At 43.4% G+C, this 12,475-nt stretch overlaps 1 protein-coding gene across 1 annotated transcript in view; it reads right to left on the bottom strand.

The window, feature by feature from the left end:
* The window catches only part of LOC309577125 (store-operated calcium entry regulator STIMATE-like), a 31,625-nt gene extending 19,561 nt beyond the window's left edge, over positions 1–12,064 (bottom strand). Inside the window, exon 1 of the mRNA XM_082288902.1 lies at positions 11,861–12,064. Within this exon, the coding sequence (XP_082145028.1) occupies positions 11,861–12,029 (169 nt within the window). The 5' untranslated portion in view covers positions 12,030–12,064. The remainder of the gene's footprint in view (positions 1–11,860) is intronic.
* Between the last annotated feature and the right edge of the window lie 411 nt (positions 12,065–12,475).

The raw sequence follows: 12,475 nt of genomic DNA, 5'->3' as shown, positions 1-12,475 counted from the left end.
ATGTCCAGTGACTTCAGTCTGATAGACCTTGAGAATTCCCACGGACAAGGTTCCAAGCAAGGGGACATGGGCTGGCCCTGCTCTGAGGAGGTGGGAACAGGTGACATTTGGAGTCCCTTCCAAGAAAAATTGGTCTGTAAGTCTAGAACTCATTTTTTCGTGATCTGATGCTTAAAAAGTTCCAAGATTTGAACCGATTATCAAAGGACTAAAGTAGGGCTAACTGAAAATCAGACACACACATATGTGGAGGGACAGAATTTAACAGTGAGAAATCTGCTGTAGCTTGAGCTTCCCAAATAACGTGTTTGCAACCAGACAGATCCTCCAACACAGCCCTCACAGTGCAAGACTGCTGGGATCTGCAGGCTACTTTGGTATTGATTCAGATGATTTCCAGCACTCACAACAATTATTACAAGTTTCCTGTACAAGGCTGCTTTGCTCACTGAGTGTGGAGTAACAGCTGAAGTTACACCAAGCAGTAGCACCCGAGCTTGGAATTGGATGCAGATTTTCATACGGCCACTCTCAGAGAATGGCACTATTTTCAGAACATTTGGTTATCAGACCATATGCCTCACAAATCTGAACCTGCAAATTCTAACCCTGTAAAAAACTTGTAAAGTCAACTACATATGCAGGCCAGATTTTTATTTTTTAAAATTCTATTTAGGAAGACTTTGAAAAACACTGTTCTACTTGTTAGTATCAACACTTTTCCCACAACAGTGGGAACCACGTCTGTTCTGAACAAAGCATATGCACACTAATAATTCCTGGAAATTCACATGACTATGGAATGACAACTACCAGCGAATTTCATGTTATTTGTGATCTTTATCATTAACTTGAACTTATCTCCCTTTACTGTTAAAGCAAAGCATTTAAGAGGCTTTTCTTGCCATTCCACTTTTCCCCCCTTCCCATTATTTTCTTGGTACCAGCAAAATGAGAATAAGTAATTACATGAGATTACATAGATTTCCCCAAAACAGAATTTTTCTTTTTAGAATTAACTATGCAAGAAACAACATGCCCAATGAGAACAGGCTACAATGATGCCTTACAAAAAATATGTAGGTGTGTAAACCATGTATCACTCAGTTGCCAAAAGCTTTTGTGACACTTATGAGCTCAGCATCTCCCCAGTATCAAAGTCAAAAAAAAAAAAAAAAAAAAAAAGGAATTCTGTGTGCATCTGTTTTAAGAGAGGTAATAAACATGATTGCAAAAAAGACCAAAAGAATCAGTGTTTTTGGTGTGCTGCTCATTTCTCCAGCCCAAAAATGCACTATGCTCTTGGCAATTCAATTTTTGCCCTACTGGAAATTCTTCCTTCTACTCCTGTGTCCCATTAGCTACATGCCCAAATGCAGCACACCCTGAAAGTCTGCTGCTTATTTCCCTACATAAGGGCCCCAGAATTCTACATTATATTTTTGCTTAAGGACCCAGACTTCTCCACACTTGAGACACCCATTATACTGAAGCAGAAATTATACTGGACTAGAACTCATTTCCAGTGATATTACTGCATTGGAGAAAGACATCATGAGCCATGGTTTCTTCATGATGAAAAAGGTTATGGAATAACTCACTCAAGGGAAAATTTTATTCTAGTCAATATTAGACTGACATACTATGAAGTGCATGAGCCCCCAGCTTTGCTGCCCAGCAAAAAGGAATTTTTAAAACCTCTGTAAGACAGAAAACAGTATTAGTCACGTGAGTACCCAAACCCTTTCTTAATTCTACTGTGCCCTTGGCCTTAATGATTCTGTAGTGTAATTAAAAACTGGTCCATTAAAGATGGTCACCCAGGGAGAAACTTTATACAAAGCTGGACAAATAAAGTTTAATGACCCAGCCAGTTGGTTATTCAAGGCCACGTCACACTAAAGATGCTGTGTCTGGACAGCCACGAGGTACCTGCAAACCACAGATCTTATCCCAGCCTCTCTGTTCCACTGGCAGCAGTGATGATAACATTGTGGTTAAGGCAGCAAAACCTTTGTGGGCCTGACTGGCACTTTTGTCAGAGCAGAGAACAAGGGGCTCTGTTTTACTGCAAAGTTAAACACACCAGTGCCAAGCATCCATCAAGCCCAGCTATCTCATGACCTGGCCTCTTTTGTCTAAGCACAGATGACACGACATGACTGAAAACAAGGTGTCAGCACTGGATTTCACATTATTTATCAAATGGGCAGAAGTGCTTGCTGGATAAATGCTGGTGAAATAAAGTAACTGAAGTTACCTTTGTAAAAACATTTACTTCCTATCTGCTTCCATGACCAGCTAAAAACCTACCTGTAAATTTTGTCTCTACAAAGGTTTAGTGAGAGCTAAAACTTTATAGTCATTCTGTAAGGAATGGCTATCACAAAGTAAAGCTCCCCTTGACAGAGCAGGGGAGGAGAGGACAAATCATTATCAGGAAAAGAACCCTAAATACTGCTATATGAGCTTTGGAATAAATCAGACGATTCTGCTGCTTCAGAAAAGGCAGCCAAATGCATTACATGAGGCTGGTGGGTTTTTTATTCCTAACATGTACGTACTTTAAGCTCCAAAAAATTTTGCTAAATCCTTAGCTTGTACAGATTGGTTGTGGGAGACACAAATAAATCATATTACCTGCATAAAACTCAGCCTAAGACAATTTCAGCAAGACTGATCTCGTGGATCCTGGTAGCACATGACAGTGTGGCTCTGACAGATGCATTAACTTGGCTGTCAATAAAGGAAACAAATACGTCTTAGCAGAGCCAGCAGCCCAGACACACCACATCAACAGCCATTGTCATGAAGCTTTTTCCTTTTTTTTAAAGGTAAAGCTTACTTTTAAAACAGCTGAACTAACTTAGCAGAGGAAGAATTAGACACAACTTCTCAGTTTTGATTGCTAACCTATTTGCTGTCTCCCCAGAGAGAGCAGCACTTTAAAAGTCATAAAATGCAACTACACACACCCTGTAAACAGAAGCATCCAGCCCTCAGCTTCCCAAAAGCCATGACAATGCCATGGCAATACTAAAAATAAAGGGCTGCAAGTAACTGCTTTAAGAACTCTAAGGTAAACAGCACAAGTAGCTTAGGAAATACTTATCCAAACAATAAAGTTAAAAGCCACAATTCAGTCTTAAGAGACAGGCATTTGTTATCTTTGCATTTAGCATACACAGCACTGCTGGGTCAAGGTGTGCTCTGTTTGAAAGTCATAATAAATCACAGTTTCCCAGCACTTTCAGAGACAGATGCATTTGCTATTCTGTTTCTTCAGCAGGTACGAGATAGTTAAAGCAAAGCAAATCTAAGCTTCCAGTGGAAATGCCTGTGAGACTGGCTTTAGAAAGTTAATACAGATCCCTCTTGCAAACATTTTTATACTCTGAATCAGGTATCATTAAACAACTACTAAATGAAAAAGGAAGGTTGCTAGAAAAACAGCTGTACCATTCCTGTCATGCTATACAAGCACCCAGTGAAGACTGAAAAACACAGTCTACTGTGTTCAAGTGGATTTTTTTTCTCTGTTAGAAATCAGAACCATTTGGGAAACATGAATTATTTAGTACAAAACAAATAGAATCAATCCATATTAATGTGCACTAAGCAGCAATTTACGATTCACAACACCATTTTCACGTACAGCATTCACAAGATCACTCAATAATACATGAAGCTTTCTGAATGTTATTAGTATGACAACAGATATCAATGAACTTTAAGTCATTCAAGCTGGTTGTTTTAAATCAGCTCTTGGGAACAGGCAGAACTGCCAAAGCACAACTTCAAACTCAATCACCATTCATTAAAATATTAAGCAAGGCAGAAACTGGAACAGTTTTAAAAGCAGAAAGCAAACCTGAAATATAAGTTCAGATACAATAACGATGTAAAAGGAAAACTGTAAAAACTTTGTAAAAACAATAAAACAGCAAATATGTTAAATCAAGGAGGCCAAAGGTAGATATAAACTGTATGTTCAGAGGCTGTTTAAATTCTAAAGAGCTTTGCTTACCAGATTCAATCTTTCTAGGCTGAAACTATCAAACAAAGAAAGCATTTAAGTCCTACATATATAAAATAACATACGCTGTTAGTCACACCACCTGCCTCAAAGCAAGGAAGGTGTGCTGGAAGATGTTGAATGGCAGCTTCTCCAGCACCAGGAAGGAAGTAAAAGTGATTATTCTAAAAAGGAGCTAAAATTTTAGGGGAATGGTTGGTCTTAGAAGCTGGGGGTAGCCAAAAACGTGATAGAAGGTAAAATGACTGAAAACTTATCAAAACGTATCAAATTACAAAAAATGTTTGATTCTTATTAAAAAAAAAAAAAAAAGGTGCAACATCTAGAGGAAAGAAATCATAAAACCCAGAAAAAACCAAGTTTAGTAACTTCCTTCCTTGACATGACTTTCTCCTGCTGTAGCTCTGCACGTCTGGGAACTAACTCACACCTGGAACTATGAATCTGAACCTTGAAGAGTGAGCTATGAGGAATTTGAACTGTAAATCCATTTTAGCTCATTTTCATTCTCAACCTTCCTTACATATGACAACAAATATATATAAAATGTGTGATCAGGGTAAGTGGCAGAAAAACAGGTCTTCGGTATCATGGCCATCACTGTGAACAGGTTTAGTTATTCCTAACTAAACCCTAAAACCTCATCCCCACACCACATCACCAGCAAAGGCAGACTCATGCAAGCTCTGAGCTTGTTTTCAGTTTGCCAGAGATTTAACAAACTGAGTTTCACAGGGAATAATTTTTGCTGAGAACAAGAAATCTTTGAGAATGCAAAGAATTTCCTACCAGTAGGCATGAGAAAGCAGACCTGATTTTTCACTTCATCAACAAAATCCACACAGATAAGACCTTGTTAAATACCACTTTAAGAATGCAAACTTCATTAACCATGAAATTAATATCACCACAGAACGCAAAACTGCACCCTGTGTGTCTGTACAAATCAGCTCCTTACAGATTTAATTATAAAACACTGGTAAAGAAGACATTCACTATGCACTTTAGAGTTAAACACCAGTCTAGCTAACAGCCCAGAAGTTCATCCTAATTAAACACAGCTTCAGAGTTTCTCGATAATTTATCATTTTAACAGTTTACAAATGTCAACATAACTTATCCTTTTTCCTAAGCATTTCATAATGTAAATGACATGTGTAATTGTACTTAGAACAATCTTATTATGGGGCCTACAACTACATCCAGCAATCAGCTGAGTAATAAGAAAATGTAACACTTTCTGAGCCAGCAAGACAAAGTAGGGCATCAGACCTAATAAAAAGAGACTTACAGATTGCAGATTATTTGTCTAAATTGGGGGCTTATTTTAATTGTCTTAACTTTTACTGGCATGGCATTTCAAGGACACTTAGTGACAGTAAAATACTAATGACCTGACATGATCAGGACATGAGGACCAATAAAGTGCTATTACAATCTATGGCAACTAAGAACTGGACATCTTGCAAGCAGTTTTAATAAAAAAACAGGTCATTTCCTTCACTTAAAAAGGATCAGCTGAGCAGTTCCCAACCCTATTATTACTTGCTTTTATACAGCATGAAATTTGTCAGCAAGATTTGCCTTTTTCTGGAGAGTTCACAATGGACAGAATTTATTCCACATAGACGTTCCATATGTTAAAGAGTACTACAATATTAGCATGGTAAAAGAAAGTAATTTACTTTGCTAATTTAGCCAGGGTTGGACTTCTTTCTTCTTCTACAGCTCAAAGTGCATCTCTCCTATTTGTCTCAAGCACGGCTCAGGATGTCACAGAGGCACTGGAAGGGCTGATGATTTATTTAAAACAAACAAGCAGCAGCAATGCTACATGGCTGCAAGCGATACCTCACCATCTGGGGATAAGGAAAGACTGGATCATTGTAAGGCACAATTTACTAGGCTGTGACCAAAGTGACCTCACAGGGCTTTTCCAAGTCCTGCAGCTACAAGCAGACAACCTACACAACAACAGCTACTGCAGTGCACTGCGATACCGATCGTCACTAATTGCCATGGAATGGGCCCGAAGGAGGAAGAGAATAACACATATTTCTACTACCATCACCCCATCCTGTTTCCTCCCTGGCCCCCAGCCAGCCGGGAGGGAGCTGCCTCAGCCCTTCACTGCCAGGCGGCCAAGCCCTCGGCGGACTGTGGGTCAGGTTAGCGCGTCCCTCCGTCCCTGCAGCGATGCCGAACCCCCGGCCCTGACCCCGGGCCCGGCTCGCTGTCGGGCGGGGGGCGGCTGTGACCCGGCCAGGGCTGCCCGCGGAGCTGTCCAGGGTCCTGCCCCGACCCCGCCACCCGCGAGTCCTGCTGCTCCCCGGGGAGCTTTTGTCACCTCCTCCTTTTAAAAAATGCTCTCCCAAACCTCGCCTTCTGTCACAGTTCAACAGCACATCTTACTAGTCTTCCTCTACCTGCAGAGGGATTCATCTTCGCTGCTGCGATACCCAAGAGTGCTCCTTAAACTCATTCCCAAACACACATTGGAATGCCATTTCTGCATTTACCTGGCAAGTCACCAGGAGCTTGCACTTGTGAAAGTCCTAGGAAAATGAACAAAGTGCGTTTTGCATCACGTGTTCGGGTGTGCAAGTACAATGCTGTTCATATTTTCATAACTAGGAATGTTCCCATTTGTGATTTGAAACTTCAGTGTGAGACAAGTTTTGATATCAGACACACAAAGGACCCTGCTGAGGGGTCCTCAGGAATTCATGTAAACACACGCTGCGATCACTCAGAGCAAATACATTCAAGGATGCAGCATTATCAAGCCGGAATAATATAAAATCTTTTGAAGAAATGCTTTTATTAATGAAGCTAGCAGGCCACTGCCCAGCATCTTAGGAAATGCCATGCAGAATAAACTAGTTGCTGTTTCTCAGAGGTCTGTGCTTCACGGCTGATGTTACAGAATATAAAATGTTCGTAATTTCTAAGTCTGCTCAAGCAGAAAGAAAATTGCTATAGAAATCTACTAAATCATATGGTTTACGCCTTTTGTATCCAGTAGCTTATTTTATGCTGTTTTGTTAAAGGCAACTGGAATTACTTTTAATTCCTTCTCCCCAGAACATTATTCCCATAAAATTACTCCCTTACCTTCATGCAAATATGAAATAATTCCTCTGAAAAGCACATTTTTGCGAAGGCATTTCAAATTCTACTAAATTACCTACTTAGATAGCTTATTATGTGAAAAAGCATGTCTTCTCCTTGGACAGCTTTTTAAGTGGGAAAACCTTGCTGTAAAGTTAACTAGCATTAAGGATATAGTCTCAAGGTATTTCCTTTAAGGTACTGTAAGCAAAGAGAGGACCTTACAATATAGATAGTATATTTTATTAGAATGGTTTCTTTTTGTTTCATCTGTCACTCTCAACAGCAAACTCACCTAGTCAATTATTCACTGCACCTGTACCCCATCATTCCACTATTGTAAACCCTTCTCAGCCTGAGTACAGACACAAACTGTAACAAAGCCATAAAAAGGGAACAGACTCCCACACTCTGGTCTCCTTTACAGCATATTTTTATTTTCCTCACAGATAGACATAAACCTTCTACATGTAGAGAACCAATTGACTCCTCTATTTCAATAACTCATCAATACAACTCACATCTGATTTCTCAGCCATTCCTAAGCAGCCCAAAACAAACACTGCCACACTCTGATAAGGCACCAGTCTTCTGACAAACAAGCTTAGTAAATAAACTACTTAAAACATTTTGTCAGACAGGGTAAAGGGATGGGCAGTGGGTTTTTCCTTATCCCTTTTCCAGGTTTGGGTAATAAAAATGGAGTTAATTAAACCTACGCCTAATGTCATACATGTATGAGAATACCATGCCAACACCCCTCTCTTAACATTCACTACCAATAAAAGCCCTAATACTAACGTATTTAAAACCAGCTTCGTGGCACCAGGAAATAAACACAAATATTGCACCAAGGAACCTCAAACACCTAAACAGCAAAGCCATCATTTTAAATCAAGATCCTTATGAAGTAAGAAAAAAATATGATAGCAGCAAACTTTGAAAAAAATCTTATCTTTGGCCTAGTGACCTGCAGCATAAACATACATTTCTTCCATTGAAGGAAACTCATTAAGACTTCCTGTTATGAAGTGGCTTGGCTTAAATAAACCAGGGTGAAAAACAAACGTGTACGTAAGGCCAGAGGGATGAGAACAAAACCAAACAATACACTTAAAACCAGCAGGCTAACAGACTTGAGAGTTAGTGACCAGAGTCAAGAGGGCTGCCAGTCCAAGCAGACTTGCCAAAATGAGGCGGGTTTTTATCAGTTAGTTCCCTTGGATAGGGAGTGAGAGCCTGCGGTCAGGAGAGACCCAACAGAAGTCGTCTCACCCAACTTCAGTTCAGCTTTTTGTGTACTGGAACTTCTGTAGCATCTGGATGAAAGTGTTTCACACATCTTTAGCCTCACAGCTGAGCAGTAAAATTAATTCACAGTAATTAAAGACAACACACAGGTGGGCTCTGATAGTATTAGGTATATTCACTACTGATTCAGACATCAGAAAAGGATCTCCCTGCACACGCTTCACATCAAGAACAGGAGAGTACAGTTTGGAATCAGAGAGACTAAGGAGTGGATTTGTGAAGCCTTAACTTACAACAATAAAAACCACATGCAAACTTCTACTATTTTAAGGGGGATAGGGAAGCTCCCATATAAATTCAGGATAGACGATCACCAGCTAAAGCACCTTCTACAAGAAAAAGATTAGGGGGTTGTGACAGGTTGTATCTGAATCTAAAAAAAACCCACAAGGAAGTCACTCATTTAAATGGTAGGGTGAGGTGAGTGAGTGAAACTGATCCTCATTCCCTGTGTTTCAGAACAGGAAGGCAAGAGCTACAAAGAAAAGGAAACCTAGGAATTAATTTCAAATGAACATTTTGTCAGCTCAAAGCGAGAAATTCACTGTTTCTGTCACTTCTTGGTTGTGCCAATTCAGTAGTGAGGGAACAGTGGTAGGCTGATAATGTGCCTGGGGCAAAAGCCTTTCCTACAAGTACCAGAAGACAGTCACAGCAGGGCAGTTCCCACGCTCCTCCTGGCAGAGAGCCACCACATCTTCCACGAACTAAAAACCTGATTCTTAACACATTTTAGCCTTTAAAATACGAAGTTTGAATGATGTCATTGCTGACAGCACAGCTTTACAGCACCTGAACACGGGTATGAACAAAAAGGTGGCACACTGGAGTGTCAGACCTTAAATTATTTTGCTTTAAGAATCATCCTTCAGTTATTTGTACATGAACATCCAGCAGTGAGGCACAGAAAAGGTCCTTCTTCTCTTACAGCTTATGTTTAAAAATATTTTCTTTTTTTCCACTGAATGCAGGCATGGTAAAATTAATCTAGAAAAGGGCACGTCTGGGTCAGCCTTTGATTTAGCCACTTACCAAAATTTCTTATTCTTTACCTGTCAAATCGAGTATTTTTCAAAGAAAGATAGTTTCTGTGCATAAAGAGCAATTGTGCAATGTACCTCTGGTGCCATTACTTTAATTTCTTTTACTACAGAGGGTTCAGTACCTTTAATCACAACCAAAGTATTAGAACATCTTCTTCTAGTGTTTCCTTTCAAAAAAAAAAAAAAAAAAAAAAGAAGACAAGTGACTTCCTCCTTATTAAATTTAAATACCAGACAGTCATGGGTCTTCAGTTCTTTTATTTTTTACAGACAAGAGCTGGAGAAATGATACAGCTGCACACGGAGAATTACCACTGTTCCAAAGGGACCTGACTGCAGTCACAAATCTCAAGCAGCCCCTGCCACTTGTTTCTCCCTCAGCACCAGCACCTCTCTTGTGCCAGACAGCTACAGGACCAGAGCTACTCCAGCCTAAAAGCAACCACAACTCCTCATTTATTTTTCTTGCTGTATCAGTCCTGTGATCCAGCTCCAGCAGCTGTGTCATCCCTCCTGCCCCAGCAGCCCAGGGACAGGAACAGCTGTGTAGGTGCCCAGATGTTTGCTAAGGTCATGCTCTCCCTCCGGTCTCAGCCACAAGTTCCTGCTTTGCTGTCACATCAAGTCCCATTTGTTGAGGAAACTTTAAAGGGTTTGGTACAACACACCACGTGTTTTGCATATGACATAAAAAGGCTAGGAACATTCAGACAAACAGAATTTTTGCACAAAACAGCCCCTAACAGAGAGAGAACTGCTCTTGTACCAGTGTAATAGGCCCACATGGCATCACCAGCTTCTCCTCCTGCTCAGGGAGAGGCACAAAACACTGTGGAAGAATACATGTCTGTCAAAGCTGGGACAAACATACCTGTCCCTCTGTTTCTGAACAGATGCACCTTTAAGAATGATAAGTTGCTATGTTTTTGCTCTAATCTCCTTTGGACAAAGACTCCTTTTCTCACCAGTACATTGCGAGGACTGGCTGGCTTCCTTCCACTCCGTTCCGCCACAACTGCATCAACGGTCTCCTCACAGCTCATGGTTTAACAGTACCTAACTCAAGTCAGAAAGTGCAGCCAACAACAAGGTTTTCATTTTTCTTGTCTTCACTTAGTCCAGTGTTACTGTAGAATGCATAAAGAAAAAAAGATACCATCCTGACAACTAACATCTGTAGTTCTTCATCTTTTTATGCTCAAGCCATAAGAATTACCTATTTGTATCCCTGAAATTTAAAACCAACACTGTGTACCCATCACCTTCTTACACAGACGTACTCCTGTTTGGAAACTGCTAAAACTTCTGATTATGAGGCTGCAGTCACTGACCAAATGCTACACCAGTGATTACTGCTGCCCTTCTGCCACAGGATGACAGCTACACACATAGCTTTTAGAAGAGCAGTGTAATTGTTAATAGTGACTGAGACACTAAGGCATGCAAATGTCTGAGTTAACCATAATAGTGTGACAGCAGCAGGAAAAGGCATCGGTGCAATTCTAATGTAAACAGGATCTTGGTCTTTAGATCAAACTGCAAAACACGTCTGCAAAACATGTTCTCTTTTCCCTCTCCCACTTTTTGCTACTAGCAAGGTCACAGTCAGCTGAGTAATGGCACTGGGCTTCTTTTCCCCTCCTCAACCCAAAGGATACTGACTAGACCACGGGATAGAGACAAATCCACCAGAACTGTTTCACGTTGTTGTGACCCCCTCACCACAGGGCTGGAGCCACCACAGACCTTCCTTGCCTTTCCACCACAAAAAAAGCAGTGTAAGGAGCTGCTGCCCATCAGCTGAGCTCTTGTCAGCGGCCACACAGCTCTCGGGCTGCTCCAGCTCCCAGGAATGGCCCTCCAAGGAAGCGAGGCACGATCGAAACAAAGTGCGACTTTGCTGCTGGTGACATGACAAGGTGCACCTGCAGTAAAACTGCTCAGCCAAACCCGTGACTTCTGTACATCCCAAACCCGAGCAGCTCCGCACACACCACCTCCTCCTGCTGGCAGTATTCCAAGCAGAACACACACCCACCCATAAATTCTATCAGCACGGGTGCAACATTAGGAAGGCAAGTTTGAGAAAGCGAAAGGACTTGAGCCACCGCCTCTGAGGCCTCCCCGCACGGCCCCGCTCCGCCTCACCTGGCACCCACAAAGCGCTGCCGGCGGCTGCGCCCCCCGAGGCCGCCGCGGCCCTTCCGAACCCTCCCCGGCCGGGAGCCCGGGACTGCCCGACCCTTCCCGGGACGGCCTCGGGGCAGCGCGGCCACGGCACCGCTAACGAGCCCGACCCGTCCTCGGGCCCGCCCCGCCCGCTCCCCGCCAGGCCGGAGGCCGCGGCCCCGCCACTCACGCATGAGGGTGCTGAAGGCCACGACGCCCAGGAGCCCCTGCAGAAAGATGCCGAATCTGTCCATGAGGGCGCCGTTCTCGCAGCCGCGGTCCCCGGGCCCCGCCGCCCCGCCGGGCCGCGGGGTGCCGGCGGTGAGGCCGAGGCTGCCGTTGGGCGGCGGCGCCCCCATGGCGAGGCCCGGCCGGCGCCCTCAGCGGCGCATGGCGGCCGTGCCGGCCCCGCTGCCGCTCCGCCCCGCTGCCTGCGCTCCCTGCCCGCCCCGCTCCCCGGCCGGCACCGCCCCTCGGCCCGCCCAGCCCTCAGCGCTCCGCCCGCGACAGGGACAGAGACCGGCCCTCGGGAGAGGGTTCTGGCCCCGCGTCCCCGGGAGCAGGGGGTTCAGCCCCTGGGCTGCCCCGCTGCGCTTGGGCAGAGCCGGCCGAGGAGCACAGCAGAGGAGTGTCCGGTGCTGCGGGCAGCCCCCAAACGCTGTCTGGCTCCGGCATCCAAACGCTGACTGGCTCCGGCATCCACCCCTATTTCTAAACCGCTTCACAACCGTGAGGAATCCCTGGGTCAGAACCACAACACCCGAGGCTTTGCACAGCCCAGACCACACAGGGTCAGGCAAGGCTG

This window comes from Coloeus monedula, assembly GCF_965178545.1.
Source record: "Coloeus monedula genome assembly, chromosome: 11".
Taxonomy (NCBI): Eukaryota; Metazoa; Chordata; class Aves; order Passeriformes; family Corvidae; genus Coloeus; species Coloeus monedula.
Note: the sequence above shows the minus strand (reverse complement) of the source record. Positions and strands in the feature narration are given on the sequence as shown.